Source organism: Nerophis ophidion, linkage group LG07 (assembly GCF_033978795.1).
Source record: "Nerophis ophidion isolate RoL-2023_Sa linkage group LG07, RoL_Noph_v1.0, whole genome shotgun sequence".
Taxonomy (NCBI): domain Eukaryota; kingdom Metazoa; phylum Chordata; class Actinopteri; order Syngnathiformes; family Syngnathidae; genus Nerophis; species Nerophis ophidion.
Genome location: NC_084617.1, coordinates 43,102,024 through 43,119,608, shown reverse-complemented (window position 1 = coordinate 43,119,608; position 17,585 = coordinate 43,102,024). Strand labels below are relative to the sequence as shown.

The window sequence follows — 17,585 nt, the reverse complement described above, 5'->3', positions numbered from 1 at the left end:
CCTGACAGTTGTATTCAGTGTTAAAAATATTATATGGCTCTCACGGAAATTTTTTTTTAAATATTTGGCTTTCATGGCTCTCTCAGCCAAAAAGGTTCCCGACCCCCGCTATATATCCTATCACCATTTCACTTCAACTTCACAAAAAGAGCCTTCACACGCAATTCCTTCAGGAATTGCCTCTTCTAGTTGTTGAATAATATCGGATTGAGACGTTCATAATTAAATATTACACTAGGAATAAACAGGAGTTGGTAATATATCAATTTCAGCAACAAAAACGTGAGGAGCTGATAGAGTGGGCTCATTCAAAGCAGCCGAGGAAAAACCGTACAGCTTGCACTGACTGAGTGGTGTGACTAGGCGGCCACACACTGGCCACGCCCCCTACAGCCGATTCCTAGGAAACGGGGCGCGGCACTCTCGTCACCGACGCTGGTCGAGCGCTGTGATTGGCCGAAGCCTCGTATGATGTAGTAGCGTGCAATGGTTCCATGTGGGCTCGCTTAATTGTAGAATCCGCTCAACTTGTGTGGACGCCAGTGACGTTGGGAAGGTTCAAGCCAACCCACTCGCTCCCCGCATGACGCCAGTAACCTTTATCATCAAACCTCCCTCACATTGCACTCTCTTCATCCTCACAGGTAAGTCACTCTCATGGCTCTTTCTAGCCTAGCTGACGCTATCACACACAATGCTAAACGTCTTTGAAGGGAAGGTGCGACTACGTACAGTATTGTCATCTTTCTCCTTGTTAAGTGCTTTGTGGTGCTTCATCTGATTTGCAAATTATAAGGTACACAGGTTTTTCCCTTTTGCAAAATTGAATTAAAACTACAAAATGCTCACAAATTGTCAACAATTTTGCAAATGTGCACATGTGGGTATCTTAAATTGTACTCAGGAAAGAGTACATTACGGCAGAGGTGTCCAAACCTATTTATTAAAAACAAGCATAAATACTTTTTAATTTATTTCAAAACAGACAACTTTGTGTCAGCTTTGTATAATAGGTGACAACATAATTGTTAGGGCTGCAACAATTTACAGGGTATCCGCAGAGATTTAAAAATTCTAAAAAAAAGTGTTACATCCAATAATTAGAATTTTAGGCCTTACATGTCTAAAATTATAGTAAAATCTCATAAAAGATCTTAAATACGATTTTGAAAGGTCTTAATAATCTGTTGACGTTACCTTTATTTATAACATGCATAAACTTTAGTCTGGCTTTGAAATATTGCTATAACATTTGCCAATTTTTTTATTCTGTCTTCCAAACAAGTCTTGGTTCACAAAAGGTTTCTGTTTTTTTTTTAGTTAGGTTAAAGGCCTAATGAAATGAGATGTTCTTATTTAAAGGGGGATAGCAGGTCCATTCTATGTGTCATACTTGATCATTTCGCGATATTGCCATATTTTAGCTGAAAGGATTTAGTAGAGAACATCCACGTTAAAGTTCGCAACTGGAGAAAAGCCCTGCCTCTACCGGAAGTCGCAGACGATGACGTCACATGTTGATGGCTCCTCACATATTCACATTGATTTTAATGGGAGCCTCCAACAAAAACAGCTATTCGGACCGAGAAAACGACAAATTCCCCATTAATATGAGCGAGGATGAAAGATTCGTGTTTGAGGATATTGATAGCGACGGACTAGGAAAAAAAAAACGCAATTGCATTGAGACGGATTCATATGTTTTTAGAGACATTTACTAGAATAATTTGGGGAAATCCCTTATCTTTCTATTGTGTTGCTAGTGTTTTAGTGAGTTTAACAGTTCCTGATTGTCGGAGGTGTACGTCCACGGCCGGGTGTTGACCCGCATTGTCTCGGGGAAGTCGACCCCAGCTGTATGGGCGGCACAAGCTCAGCTGATGTCCGGTAAGAAGCGACTTTTTGACCTCAATTTTCTCACCGAAACCTGCTGGTTGACATTCGGTTGGGATCCATGTCCGCTCTGATCCATAGTAAAGTTTCACCTCCGTGAATTTTAAACAAGGAATCACCGTGTGTTTGTGTGGCTAAAGGCTAAAGCTTCCCAACTCCGTCTTTCTACTTTGACTTCTCCAATATTAATTGAACAAATAACAAAATACTCAGCAACACAGATCTCCAAAATACTGTGTAATTATGCCGTTAAAGCAGACGACTTTTAGCTCTGTGTGTGCGCAGCGCTCATATTCCTAACAGCCCGTGACGTCAAGCGTACACGTCATCATTTCGCGACGTTTTCAAGAAAAAACTCCCGGGAAATTTAAAATTGCAGTTAAGTAAACTAAAAAGGCAGTATTGGCATGAGTTGCAATGTTAATATTTCATCATTGATATATAAACTATCAGACTGCGTGGAGGGTAGTAGTGGGTTTCAGTAGGCCTTTAAGTGTTTTGTGTTCCAGTTTGAAAGAGCTGTGAATACATTCACCTACTTTAATATATGAATATACAATATTTAAATAATGCCTTCAATTGTCCTTCAAGTATTTTTTTTTCTTTTCCTTTTTGCCTGTATCACTATGTAATGGGTCTTAAGTTGTATTCATTATGGTCTTTAAAAGTCTTAAATTTGGCTTGTTGAAACCTGCAGTGAGCCTGAGTTCATTTATCAAACCAATAAAAAAAAAAAAAAATATTTTCTTGCCTCAATAATCATTTAATGAGTTTAACCCAGGGGTCGGCAACCCAAAATGTTGAAATAGCCATTTTGGAACAAAAAATACAAACAAAAAATTTGTCTAGAGCCGCCCAAAAAATAAAATCTTTTATATAAGTGTTATAATGAAGACAACACATGATGTCAGTCCCTATATTAGCTAGGGCTAGGTGATATGGACAAAAAAGTATATATCGATATGTTTTTACTTAACCTCGATATTCGTTATATATCTCGATATATTTTCCGGTGAAAGTATACATATAAAAATGATAATTTTTGAGCGAAATTCAGTAAAATTGGAGTGAGTAGGTAGATAGCTAAGTCTTTATTGTCATTGCACAAGTACACTGAAACTTTGTTTTCAGCACAAACCCGTTCAGGATTAGACAAACAGTGTACATGGTTACAGAACAGGAACACTGATAAGTTGCCATGACAACTGTACTGTAAACAGTCAGTGGCACTTTTATTAACCCAGTTAGACAAGATGGGTATTAATAGCAGAGAAAATAAACTGTTTAAGTAGCACATAATTACATTACATAAATACAATGGAACAATATTCTTTCTACGTAAAATAAATAACATAGCTGTGCAAATAATACATTTTTGGCAGCATTTCTCGTGCCAAGTATGCCCGGCTTGGCAACTCGAGAACAGTTTGGATTTGGGCTTACATGGTAAACAACTCCTATTAATGTTTTATCCAGACGTATACATTTGTCCAAACGTGGCCAAGTAGACGCATTGTGGGTTTCCTGGACGTCATCTACATTTATAAAAAAAAAAGATAAATCTATAAAGTGGATCCCTCTGCCATCTTACACTAGTTTAATATATAAATTGCTCGCTTGAATATTCCCTCTTCTCTTCTACGACTCTCTCGTCGTCATTTGGGATGTCTGTTGTGATTTCACTTCCTGCTACGATGACCCGCCCTATCTTGCCTCTGATTGGCCTAATCTTAAGCAATCGTGACTCATCATAGTAAACAACCAACCAATCATGGATGTTCTTATAGTGCAAGCACGTCTTGGAAGAATCAGAATCCGAATAGTTTTTATTGCCATTGTTTGAGAACGGGTTCACAAAGGGAAGGGGTTTAGTAGCCAATGAGAGGGAGTGAGGAGCAGGGGAGAACAAGGAACACAACAAATAAGCGGTGTTTGGTCATTTTAACATTAAATAAATTATATCGATTTTACAGTATTTTCGTAATTTATATGTTGTTTAAAAATATATTGATATGTCTTACAAACTTGATATATCACCCAACCCTAATATTAACTATGTTAGCCTATCAAAGGCTGACGCAAATTTTCGTTGACAGAAATGTCGTATATTTATTTTTATTCTACACATTTTTGCAACATTGGAAATCATTAGTATAACGGAGGCTTCTCACAGGATGAGATAACTTCTGGAAATTACTGGCTCAGAATGGCCAAAGGTATAGATGTGTATGTCCAAGTTTGAGGAAACGGCAGGGTGTCTTCTTCTAATGGATTTATTACAATCTTTGCAAGCTAGGTAACGTTTGCTGTGGTCTGGAACAACATGGCACACAAACAATTATGAGAAATGCAGCCAATATTAAATACAGATAGTTTTAGTGTAGTTTAGTCTTTATTTGAAGGGACAATGCATAGAAACATTAAGCTCAGAGACAGATATGTTCTGTACCAGATTATTATCATGCAATAAAATTATGACAATAAAATCATACTATAGCATGTAATCAAATTAAGAATAGTCATAAAATGCCCTCTCATTGAACACATACTTAATATACAATACAACCACACCTCATCACACAAAGACAATACCCGCTGTTCATCATTTGTAAAAAAACATGATTTTAACAGACACACCTCACAGTTTACAACAAAATGCTCTTATGGATAAATATAATACTCACTAAGTTGATGTGTCAATCATAGTGCCCACCTTAGTGACCATGTGAATAGCTTTGATTGCTCCAAAGCCACTCTTCAATTGTGAATGAAGACTAGTCTGTTAGACTTTTCAAGTTTGTTGTGAGGCCGTTCCATTCCTTTATCGCTTTATATGAAAAGGCTGATTGTGCAAAAGATGTTTTACATCTGGGTACACTACACTGCCCCCTGGTGGAGGCTTTTTTGTTTCTAGTTGTCACAGCAGATGTAAACTGGACAAAGTGCTTAAGCGGCGCTGGTGCAGTGTTACTTCGTATTCTATGGGCCATTCGTATTGATGCTAACCTTTGAATGTTAGTTAAATTTAACAAACTATATTTTTGGAGAACTAAACAGTGGGGGTGTAACGGTACGTGTATTTGTATTGAACCGTTTCGGTACGGGGGTTTCGGTTCGGCACGCAGGCGTACCGAACAAGTTTGTAAGCAGTAGTCTTCACAAGCTGCTCTGCTTTCTGCCTCTGTCTCAGCAGCAAGCAATGTACCGCCCACACAACCATCTGATTGGGTACATACAAAGCCAATCAGCAGCGTGTATTCAGAGCGATGTAACAGCCAATCTGCAGTGCGTATTCAGAGCGATGTAGTCAATGCTTCAGCGTCGAGCAGCCAGATATTCGTTTAGCAGGGGAGCAGAGGACAGGGTACGCTCCCCAAATTATAAAAAACACTTCCCAGTCACAACTATTACAAACCTCACTATGCACCCGTTGACCTTCTAGAAACTTAAACTGCAGCTCAGTTAGCTCACAGTATAGGCTTGAGGTGAAGGCTAATTAGCTTTTAGTGTGACGTTAGCTCATTTTGCTGTGTGTGTGTGTGTGTGTGTGTGTGTGTGTGTGTTAGGGGTTACATTAATCCAGGGGTCGGTAACCTTTTTGGCTGTTGGTGCCATGAAAGTCAAATATTTCAAAATGTATTTCCGTGAGAGCCATTTTAATGTTTTTTTAACACTGAATCAGGGCTGGGCGATATTGCCTTTTTTAATATCGCAATATTTTTAGGCCATATCGCAATATACGATATATATTACGATATTTTGCCTCGAATGAACACTTGATGGATATAATCACAGCAGTATGATGATTCTATGTGTATACATTAAAACATTCTTCTGAGCAGCCATTTGACTTTTCTACCTATAAAACCCACAGGTCAGCCGATCGGCTGGAAGGCCCTCCTTTTGTTATGTAAACGTTTTCAGTCAAATGAGCCAATATGGCCACATTATTCATTAGCATGGCAGTGCCCCTTGAGTTGACTTTGAGTTTAGATAAGATAAATAAAAGAGTATGAGTTGAGTTTATTTTGAACATGCAAGCATACAACATGATACATCACAATTTCCAGTTTCTCTTTTCAACATGTTCGAAAAGGAATAAGAAGAAGCAAAGCTTATTTAATCCTACCGCTTTTCTTTTACATAACAGTTGCTAAAACTTTTGTACACTTCCTCTTCTCAATGTATTCACAATATACTCTATAAGTAATCACAATAAAAATAAATAAATAATTGGTGAAGTAAGTTTTAGTCCATATGATGAGATAAATAAGATTATTTTGAGAATGAAAGAATGAGTGGGTGAATAAATTCAGAACGTTTATCATGGTTCTTCTTTTTTGTACTTTGTAAACACTTTAAGTTTGAAGAGTTTGCTGAAGTGGATCATATTAGTACATTGTTTGATTGCTTTGCTTAATCCATTCCATAATCTAATTCCACATACTGATATACTGAAGGTCTTAAGTGTTGTACGTGCGTACAAATGTTTTAAATTACATTTTTCTCTAAGATTATATTTCTCCTCTTTTGTTGAGAAGAATTGTTGTATATTCTTGGGAAGCAGGTTATAGTTTGCTTTGTGTATAATTTCAGCTGTTTGCAATTTCACTATGTTGTGGAATTTCAGTATCTTTGATTCAATAAATAAAGGGTTTGTATGTTCTATATATCCAACATTATGTATTATTCTGATCTTTTTTGTAACACTGTTAGTGAATGAGGTGCACTTTTGTAATTATTTCCCCATATTTCTACACAGTAACTCAGATATGGTAACACTAGTGAGCAGTATAAAATATAAAGTGATTTTTGGTCTAGAACATATTTGGCTTTATTCATTATTGACATGTTTCTTGCTACTTTATGTTGTATATTTTTTACACGAGATTTCCAGTTCAATTTATCATCAATCATTATACCTAGAAATTTGGTTTCATTTACTCTTTCAATTTCTATTCTATTTGTATTTGTTTGACTTTCTCTTCTACTGTTACCAAATATCAATCTTTTAGTTTTACTAAGATTCAATGAGTGTCTGTTTTTGTCAAACCATTTTTTTAATTTGTTCATTTCTTCTGTTATTATATCTGTGTGTTCTCTCCTGAACAAAACGCTGTTGTATCATCCCCAAATAATACTAACTTTAAATCTCTTGTAACTTTACAAATGTCATTTATATAGCGATTGAATAGTTTATGTCCCAGTATTGATCCCTGAGGTACACCACAGGATATATTTAGCATTGTAGAAGTGTGTTCGCCTACCTTCACGCATTGTTTGCTGTTCGTTAGATAACTTCTTATCCAGTTTAAGACTAACCCTCTGATGCCATATCGTTCTAGTTTTTTGATTAAAATATTGTGATTAATTGTGTCAAATGCTTTAGTTAGATCCATAAACACTGCTGCCGCACATTTTTTACTATCTATTGCATTGGTAATTTCTTCTGTAATTTCAATTAAAGCCATTGAGGTTGAAACATTAGCTCTGTATCCATATTGGTTCTCTTCGAGTATTCTATTTTTATTTATGAAACCCTCTAATCTATTATTGAACAGTTTTTCAATTATTAAGAGCCAAACAGGCATAAACAATATACAAATTCTAAAACAAAACAAATCAAATATGTTTCTGGAGTATCTCAGTTTGAAAAAAATGTTACATAAAATAAATCATTATCTTGTACAGATATGAACTTGAGCAATTCTGTAAATGACTGGTGGGGCTACCACAGATTTTGAGTGTTTTTTTTTTTTTTTTAATGTGGTTCTGTTGTTTTACTTTTCCTATGTGTCTGGTGGGGATGTTGGAAGTCCAGTGTTGTAGGGTCCTGATAACTTCTACGTTCTGATTCTCCCCCTTCCCCATTCTATGTCAAGGTGTTTTGAGTGAAGTGGCTCAGTGATTGCCCCGTTTACATAACGAAAGGAAGGTTCACAGGGGGCCTTCCAGCCGATCGGATGCCCTCTGGGTTTTATAGATAGAGCAAAAAATCCTGGGTCTTCTAGTGTTAAAATGATGAACTTAAAAATCGAAGCTACGTAGCGAAACAACTCCACAGGCAAGGGACAAACTATAGGGGAAACATTAATGATGATTGTTTGTTTTACGTATAAGAACACCCGTTATTGGTTGGTTGTTAACTATGATGAGTCACAATTGGTTTAGATTAGAGCAAAACGTTACGGACAGGCCAATCAGAGGCAAGATAGGATGGGTCATAGAACCATGAAGTAAAATCACAGCAGACATCCCAAATGACGAGACGAGAAGAGGGAATATTCAAGCGGGAGATTTATATAATAAAAACAAAAAATTGTGGAAGATGGCTGAGGGATTCTCTTCCTTAGATTTTTACGATCGGAGGCCCTCTGGGTTTTATAGGTAGAGCAAAAAATCCTGGGTCTTCTAGTGTTAAAAATGATGAACTTAAAAATCGAAGCTACGTAGCGAAGCAACTCCACAGGCAAGGGACAAACTATTGGGGAAACATTAATGATGATTGTTTGGTTTACGTACTGTAGAAGAACATCCATTATTGGTTGGTTGTTTACTATGATGAGTCACAATTGGTTTAGATTAGAGCAAAACGTTACGGACAGGCCAATCAGAGGCAAGATAGGACGGGTCATAGAACCATGAAGTAAAATCACAGCAGACATCCCAAATGACGAGAAGAGGGAATATTCAAGCGGGAGATTTATACATTAAAAAAATATAGTGGAAGATGGCTGAGGGATTCTCTTCCTTTTTAGATTTTTCTTTTAGCGATGTCGATGACATCCAGGAAACCCACAATGCGTCGTCTACTTGGCCACATTTGGACAAATGTATGCGTCAGGATAAAACATTAATTTGAATTGTTTACCATTGTAAGCCCAAATCCAAACTGCTCTCTACATGGAAGATGTGGAATACTCGTTTAGGAACACACATGATTGTGGCAGACATGTGATGACTACCGTATAGCCTGTCGAAATGCTACTTTTAATTTTCATTGGTGTTTGTTCATTATTTCTACTCTTTATATTTTGACATTGAATAGTTTAATTATTTTGAAACATAAACAACCAGATATGTTATTTCATGCGATAAGTCCCAAATGGCTATTCAGATAAAGGAAGTTAGTTAGTATAATAAATATTGTTTGAACTCTTTATGATTTTTGCATTTGGAGCAGTTAGAAGTGGAGAGGGAGTCGAAGAGACAGAAATTGGCTATACAATCCAAGGCAGAATCCACTAAAGCGGAAACCAAAAAGGAAAATGCAAGCTGCTCAGAAATTTGCCAGAAACGCTCGTCAGAGCCATCAAAGTAAAAATGCCAAAGTAATGTGTAAATAATGTAAATAACTAGATGAACCATCTGTCGCTGTGAAGTGAACACTAGTATGGTTGTAAATATTGTGTAGAGTAGGCTAACCCTCTTGTCTCCCCACCAGGGCGGCCCCTAGACCATCGGCTTATTTTCAGTCTTTTTCATTAAGTCCAAATCACATGCCTCAAATGTTGTGACGCCGGAGAAAAGAAAAAGAACAACTAATACACTAATGAAAACCAATGATCAAGGTCATCTGTATATTGATTGTCCGGTGTTTGAAAGTTATGGCAGTACAAAGGTACAAAAAAATTGCAACATTACCTCGAGGCAGTTTGACCGAGTTTGTTCTCATTGTTGCTGGATTGATGACCAAGTGTTAGTGTAAGGGATGTAATGATATGAACATTTTATGTTAGGGTTATTTTGACCAAAATTGGCATCTCAATATTGTCGAATGTGCTGAAAAGGTACTTATACTGAAATCCTTAGATGTTTTAAATAACTGAAACTGAGATATTCTTAGAAAACCCACTATTTTGCATGCTTTGTGTTTCTTATGCTTCACTGATGGTGTTTTAGTCTCAGTATTGTATCTGTTTTAATAGCTAATCTTTTATTGTTTTAAATATTGGTTTGTACTGTAACACTTTAAAATGTATTTGCATCAAAAGGGATTTGCAGATAAACTCTATTATTATCTCTGGGCATTATATTCTTAAGTTGTCCCTCTCTTACAGCGGTTCTTAAATGCACCGTAAAAACAACTCCGTCTTGTATTCCTCTTGAGTATAGAATGATCACTTTCTAGTAAAAAAGCACCACTTCAATGTACACCATTGAATATCTTGGTTGTTCAAACAGCAGTGCTTTATACAAATTTGGGTTTGAGATATGTTGTTTCTTAATGGGGAAAGACGTTAACGTCTCTTGTTTTCATGTTAGCATTTAAGCTAACTAGCTAGTCTGTGAGTTTATCAAAGTGCAGTTATTAATCAAGTTTTTCCGATAATTTTAATGTAAAACAGTAATCCAACCGTCTGGAGTTTTACCGTGGTTATTAATATTGTGTATCGCTACATCCATAGTTAGAGATGGTGTTTGCCACAGGACGTGACGTCACGCGCAAGCCAGGTACCGTAACACGGCACCATAGGACTTAATGTGAACCGGAGCCCGGTTGGACCGGAGAAATTCAGTCGGCGTCAAAAAAAAGTACCGGATTTGGTGCCTATTTCTAGTCATACCCCCATCTAAACTTTTATAAACATGTTCAGGGCTGCAACAATTAAATACTTTTTTTATTAGATAGTTTCAATTAAGCAAACCTTTGATTTATCTTCTGTTGCTTCGATTAATCGTTACATTAGTGTAACGATTAACATATATCACATTCGGACTTCATGAAAAGTACACAGAATTTTAAATTTTCGGACATTGTTTCCGCATGGTGCAATGGGATAGACATGAGAGCGGTGATGTGTGTGTTGTGGTACTGTTTTGTGGTGAGTTGCAGATTTTTTATTTTATTTATTTTTATTCATGCACACAAAAAAGTGCAATTATGGTACTATGTTGATAATGTGCATTTATAGGGGAAAAAAAGAACAAAGGCTTAATAAGCAAGGAGAAAAATTGTTGCGTAATTCAACTATTTTTCCGAAAATACACTAGTGTGTTTTATCCGAGTGCTTGATTAATTGAACATAATAATCCTTGATTAGTCCATTCCTCAACTAATCAATAGCTGCAGGCCTAGTGTGGATTTTTTTATTTTAAAATGAAACTTGGTTAAAACATTTTAGTGGGTGTTGAAGTACTTTTTTTAAGTACATTCATTGGTGCTAAGAATTTTCAGAATCATAAAAATGGGGTCCCACGTTAAATTTTTGGGGGTCCTACTTTTTTGTAAGCCTTTTGAAAACTAATGATAAATGTATGCTTTATCCTGTTATATTTCACATTCTTTATTGTGTTTTGGAAAAAGGTTGTCATAAACATTAATTAATTCCTAAAAAAAATTATACAAAAGAAAGAAAATGTTTATGCATATGTAAATGTATTCAGTTATAAACATTCATTCACTTATTTACTTCATGGATCTAAATGTTACCGCTGCCGGTAGTTTTTTCTGTATTTGTATTTAATAAGTTGTAGGTGTATTTATTTCAGTATAAAAGTGTAAAAAGTTTTTTGCTTCGGTCATGAAATTATGATAATGGGGTGCCGGGGCATTTGTACATTATTTATTTAATGTTTAAATCTTTAGAGTCACGCGGGGTGGGACATGCACCTGGGAATAGGTTGATTGGCAACACTAAATGGTCCCTAGTGTGTGAATGTGAGTGTGAATTTGTCTGTCTGTCTATCTGTGTTGGCCCTGCGATGAGTTGGTGACTTGTCCAGGGTGTATCCCGCCTTCCGCCTGAATGCAGCTGAAATAGGCTCCAGTGACCCCAAAAGGGACAAGCGGTAGAAAATGGATGGATGGATCTCTAGAGTCTACTTCCGATCAATCCGTCAATTCTAAGTTGATGGTTTTTTTTAATGTTGTTTTTTTTGTTTGTTTGTTTTCTGCCTTTTTTTTTAAAAGAAAACTGTTTTTTTATGGCAAACACATAAATTATGCAAAATCTTCCACAAAAAATATTTTTCGATGTAGAATATTTGATGTGAAGTAATTGGTGCCTTAATTGGGTAGGTCAATAATACATAAAAACATTGATTTTGATTCAATATTTTTGAGCAATGACAGTTTTAAATAAAACAGCTTTGTTTTATTACTCAACATTGCAACTTTTTTCTAAATTACATTTCACCTGTAAACTTTTTTATTCCACTTTTTTTATGTTTTTATTTTATTTTATCAGTATTTCTAGAATGTGCCGTGGGCCTTTTTAAAACATTAGCTGCGGACCGCAAATGGCATCCGGGCCACACTACTGACACCCCTGCTACAGATAATAAAAAATTTAATCTAAATCTGATAAGTCTATCGATAAAAAGCAGAGCCTGACGACGCTTGCGCGTTTATCATAATGCAGTAGGCATCTCTGCTTCAGTAAACAATGACAGTGATGACGTCACTGTCAGCGATGTGAGCGACACTTGCTAACTTGTCAGCCACTTTTCCAAGAGACTCCTTTTGAACACTTTTCGCACTTAAATACTTCAAAAGGCACATATTTGCCCCGTTTGTTGACTTGCAAAGTATATTTTTGAGGTGGAGGAGTCTGCTCTGGTGCTGGTTAGCTTGAAGCTAACAGCTAGCCTGTCTCCATCCTCGAACGATTTCGATCGAGTGGGAGATAAAAGTGAAGTTTTCATGGACTCACAAAGACTAAAACAACTCATTTATTGGGTTCATGGCACAGGATGAAGTCAAAGGTTGACTTTATACTCACCTTAGTGTTTTATTATGATGTCTTTCTTTTTGACAGCCCCTCGCGGTAAAGTTGTCAGAGTGCAAACTGAAGCAGTATTTGTGATTTGATAAAACTTTCGGCAAATCAAAATTTAAGAAATTGTACCGTAAGTGCATTACTTTGAAGTCGACCAATAATTCATAGTAATTTAATAAAAATTTGACCCGGCAAATATAAACAAAAGAAAACACCGGCGGAATGCGATAATCAATAAATAAAAAATAAAACCCGGCTGTAAGAATAAAAGAAAAAATCTGCATCCGGGGAATGCGCGGACTTCCGGAAATTTGCGTCCTTTCTGATTTTAATATATAAAAAGACACAAAAAGTGCGTTAACGCCAACACTGCAACAGCACAGTGTTGATATAGATATCCTTAAAACTTTGAGCACAAGAATCATGATATAAAATGTTTTATATTGTTACACTGCACTACAGTGTAATATGTTGGAGAAATAAACGTGCAGTACTTGCCTTAGTTCACCAAGACATGTTGGAAGATTCATGTTTCAATTTTTCATGCACAGAGTCTATTTACAAACCCGGTAAAAGATATATTCAAAGATTCGTCACCTATTTTCCTAGGAAGAATAACAAATTCACATTACAGGAAAACAAGCCAATTTTTCTGGCAAAAGCACATGTTAAATTGTACTGAATTGCCCTTCTCAGATTGTACTTGTTCTGCAGCAGGTCCTTTCCACAATGCTGACTCGTCTGTTCCGTATGCATGGCCTTCTGGTGGCCTCGCATCCATGGGAGGTCATTGTGGGCACCGTCACCCTCACCGTCTCTATGATGTCCATGAACATGTTCACTGGAAATGATCAGATCTGTGGCTGGAACTATGACTGCCCCAAAACAGATGAGGTGAGTAACTAAATGCGATAAGCAATCTACATCGACACACAAAAAAACCCAACTGTTACTCAAGCTCTGCACACTTGCCTTGAGGCCCATTCAGTGTGAGAGCGTTAAAGATAGAATAGATTGTGTCACAATGACATAGTTCTGGCACTCACAAGGGACATAGAGCAGGGCAGTATTTAAGCAGATAGACAAATATGGTATTTTCTATGTTTATTAAAAAAGGTTTAAACGACATACGGCAGGTACAGTATAATACAGAAGTAAATTAAATTAAATCCCAACCCTGCTACTGAACTTGATTATACGATGCACTATACCAGCAGATTTCATATTCACTGAAAATGTGCTGACAATAAAGATCACCACTTCATTCTCAAATATTTTATTCATACCGTAACTGTCCTGCTCACAGTGCTGCCACAAAGTACAACTTTTTCTTTTTATTTTACAAAAAATAAAACATTACATATTTTCCTAATTAAAATCAGTGAGAGGGAAAGTCCTGATAAAAAGTATTTATAAAATATGTTTGAGCTTCAATAAAAATAAACGACAAAGCTTTCTATTACGGGAGCTCAAAAAAAGATTCACATATACATTTTGTTTATTTTATATTATATTACGTTTTTTTTTTTTTTAAGTTATATATATATACATATATATATATATAACTTATTCTTATATAATTATACAAAAATCACGTGTATAGTTGTGTATGTATATATCTTTCTGTCTTTTAGTAAAGCAAAATATGGTGGGAGCTGAATAAATTCAAAACATTTTGAGTGTTTCAGGCACTGTATTTTTAAAACCCTGTTTTATACTTTCTTTTGACAGCAAATTCTCAGCAGTGACATCATCATCTTAACCATCACACGTTGCATCGCCATTGTCTACATTTACTTCCAGTTCCAGAACTTGAGACAGTTGGGATCAAAATATATTTTAGGTATAAATGTTAATATTCCACAGGATGGAAGTTGGCCAAACAAACTAATTTTCTTCCATTGCAGGCATTGCGGGTCTCTTCACCATATTTTCCAGCTTTGTATTTAGCACAGTCGTCATTCACTTCCTTGATAAAGAATTAACTGGTCTCAAGTAAGTTTGTATTTACTTCCTGTACTCTTATGTTTATTATTTATTAGAAACTCCAGATGCTTATTGTGGTGCTGTGTCTTGCAGTGAGGCACTGCCCTTCTTTCTGCTCCTCATCGACCTCTCTAAAGCATCTGCTCTTGCCAAGTTTGCCCTCAGCTCCAGTTCTCAGGTAACTATGACCAGGTTGTAGCTTTAGTTGATTTTATTTACGCTTGCACCATTCAACATTCTAAAAAGGAGTCGGAAGGAGAGCTTTTTTTAGTCCTACCCCTTTTCCACGTCTCAGCAGTCACTGATAGTTTCTTTGCTTCTTGGGTTTTACATCTACCTAGTGATTCAGGGGCTATGGTGTGATTGTACATGTAAATGGAAGCTCCATTTACAAACTCAGATGTTTCTTGAACAGGGTTCAGAAATCTAAAAGTTTGTATAGTGAAGCAAATTTTGCCATAATAAACAATGCAAATACGAAAAAAGGGTTCCAGCCTCAACCATAATTTATTAAAGTTTTTTACACTTTGAAGACAATATAAAGTGCTATACAGTAGTGTATATCACAAACATAACAAGGAGGTGTTAATAAATCTCTTTATTAACAAGCCACAACAACAACAAGCTGAACTGTCCTGTATTAGCTTCTCTGCTAACACACACAGAAGTCCCTATTGTGCTCTCACAAACGATCAGAAATCACAAAAATCCTTAACTTTAACAACCAAATCGCTACAATAATAAACACTTTAAAAAGTAAAATCCACTTACGATACAGTACATAATTGCCAAAGAGAAACAAGCAGACAGAGGGAGAGAAAGGGCTGTGTGTGCATGTTTGCTTTGAAAGAGGCTCCACTCACTGTACGCGTGGTAGTTCCCCTCCGCTGTGAAATAAGTTCACTTTGGCATATTTTTAATGAAAAGTTTGTTCTTATCACAATTAAAACGGGTTGCTTCCTCAGTCTTTTAGATAGAGCAAGCACAAAATGTTAGCCAGCGGGACACAAAATGAATGAATGAAGCGTTCATACACAGAGACATATACGGTCCGATCAGAAGATTCATAAATCGAAAAGTTCTCAAAGATATTTGTAAATTGTAAATAATTATTAAGAATTATTATATTGTATATTGTTGTTATTACATTTATTGTAATATCTGAATATTGATGATAAGCATATAACAGGGTTGGGCAAACATTTTGGCTCAGGGGCCACATTGGCTTTTGAAATTCGACAGGCAAATCACATGATGCATTAAATCATATTGTATCCGTTGGAACTAAGAGGGGGCTTTTCAAACATGGGCTAATTTAATCATATTCAACAATATCATATCAGAACATCAAAGAAACATAAACATGGTCTCTGAGCTGCAACCTTATCGTGGTAGAGGAGTTTCCGTGTCCCAATGATCCTAGGAGCTATGTTGTCCGGGGGCATAAAGCCCCCTGGTAGGGTCTCCCAAAGCAAACAGGTTCTAGGTGAGGGATCAAACAAAGAGCAGCTCGAAGACCTTTATGAAGATGAAAAACCATGGACCCAGATTTCCCTCGCCCGGACGCGGGTCACCGGGGCCCCCCTCTGGAGCCAGGCCCGGAGGTGGGGCACGATGGCGAGCGCCTGGTGGCCGGGCCTGTTCCCATGGGGCCCGGCCGGGCACAGCCCGAAGAGGCAACGTGGGTCACCCCTCCAATGGGCTCACCACCCATAGCAGGGGCCATAGAGGTCGGGTGCATTGTGAGCTGGGCGACAGCCGAAGGCAGGGCACTTGGCGGTCCGATCCTCGGCTACAGAAGCTAGCTCTTGGGACGTGGAACGTCACGTCACTGGGGGGGAAAGAGCCTGAGCTAGTGCGCGAAGTCGAGAAATTCCGGCTGGATATAGTCGGACTCACTTCGACGCACAGCAAGGGCTCTGGAACCACTTCTCTCGAGAGGGATTGGACCCTCTTCCACTCTGGCGTTGCCGGCAGTGAGAGGCGACGGGCTGGGGTGGCAATTCTTGTTTCACCCCGGCTCAAAGCCTGTACGTTGGAGTTCAACCCGGTGGACGAAAGGGTAGCCTCCCTCAGCCTTCGGGTGGGGGGACGGGTCCTGACTGTTGTTTGTGCTTATGCACCAAACAGCAGTTCAGAGTACCCACCCTTTTTGGGAACACTCGAGGGAGTACTGGAAAGTGCTCCCCCGGGTGATTCCCTTGTCCTACTGGGAGACTTCAACGCTCACGTTGGCAACGACAGTGAAACCTGGAGAGGCGTGATTGGGAAGAATGGCCGCCCGGATCTGAACCCGAGTGGTGTTTTGTTATTGGACTTTTGTGCTCGTCACAGTTTGTCGATAACAAACACCATGTTCAAACATAAGGGTGTCCATATGTGCACTTGGCACCAGGACACCCTAGGCCGCAGTTCCATGATCGACTTTGTAGTTGTGTCATCGGATTTGCGGCCTCATGTTTTGGACACTCGGGTGAAGAGAGGGGCGGAGCTTTCTACCGATCACCACCTGGTGGTGAGTTGGCTGCGATGGTGGGGGAGGATGCCGGACAGACCTGGGAGGCCCAAACGCATTGTGAGGGTCTGCTGGGAACGTCTGGCAGAGTCTCCTGTCAGACAAAGTTTCAATTCCCACCTCCGGAAGAACTTTGAACATGTCACGAGGGAGGTGCTGGACATTGAGTCCGAGTGGACCATGTTCCGCACCTCTATTGTCGAGGCGGCAGATCGGAGCTGTGGCCGCAAGGTAGTTGGTTTCTGTCGGGGCGGCAATCCTAAAACCCCTTGGTGGACACCAGCGGTGAGGGATGCCGTCAAGCTGAAGAAGGAGTCCTATCGGGTCCTTTTGGCTCATAGGACTCCGGAGGCAGTGGACAGGTACCGACAGGCCAAGCGGTGTGCAGCTTCAGCGGTCGCGGAGGTAAAAACTCGGACATGGGAAGAGTTCGGGGAAGCCATGGAAAACGACTTCCGTACGGCTTCGAA

At 38.2% G+C, this 17,585-nt stretch overlaps 1 protein-coding gene across 2 annotated transcripts in view; it reads left to right on the top strand.

The window, feature by feature from the left end:
- Positions 1 to 449: 449 nt before the first annotated feature.
- hmgcra (3-hydroxy-3-methylglutaryl-CoA reductase a) overlaps positions 450 to 17,585 on the top strand; it is a 52,105-nt gene continuing 34,969 nt past the window's right edge. Inside the window, exons 1-5 of one of the 2 annotated variants that reach the window (XM_061906219.1) lie at positions 450 to 644; positions 13,332 to 13,508; positions 14,346 to 14,457; positions 14,522 to 14,609; positions 14,694 to 14,778. In XM_061906219.1, coding sequence (XP_061762203.1) covers positions 13,344 to 13,508; positions 14,346 to 14,457; positions 14,522 to 14,609; positions 14,694 to 14,778 — 450 coding nt within the window. In that variant the 5' untranslated portion in view covers positions 450 to 644; positions 13,332 to 13,343. Of the gene's footprint in view, positions 645 to 13,328; positions 13,509 to 14,345; positions 14,458 to 14,521; positions 14,610 to 14,693; positions 14,779 to 17,585 lie in introns of both variants that reach the window. The other variant, XM_061906218.1, reaches the window with a different exon arrangement.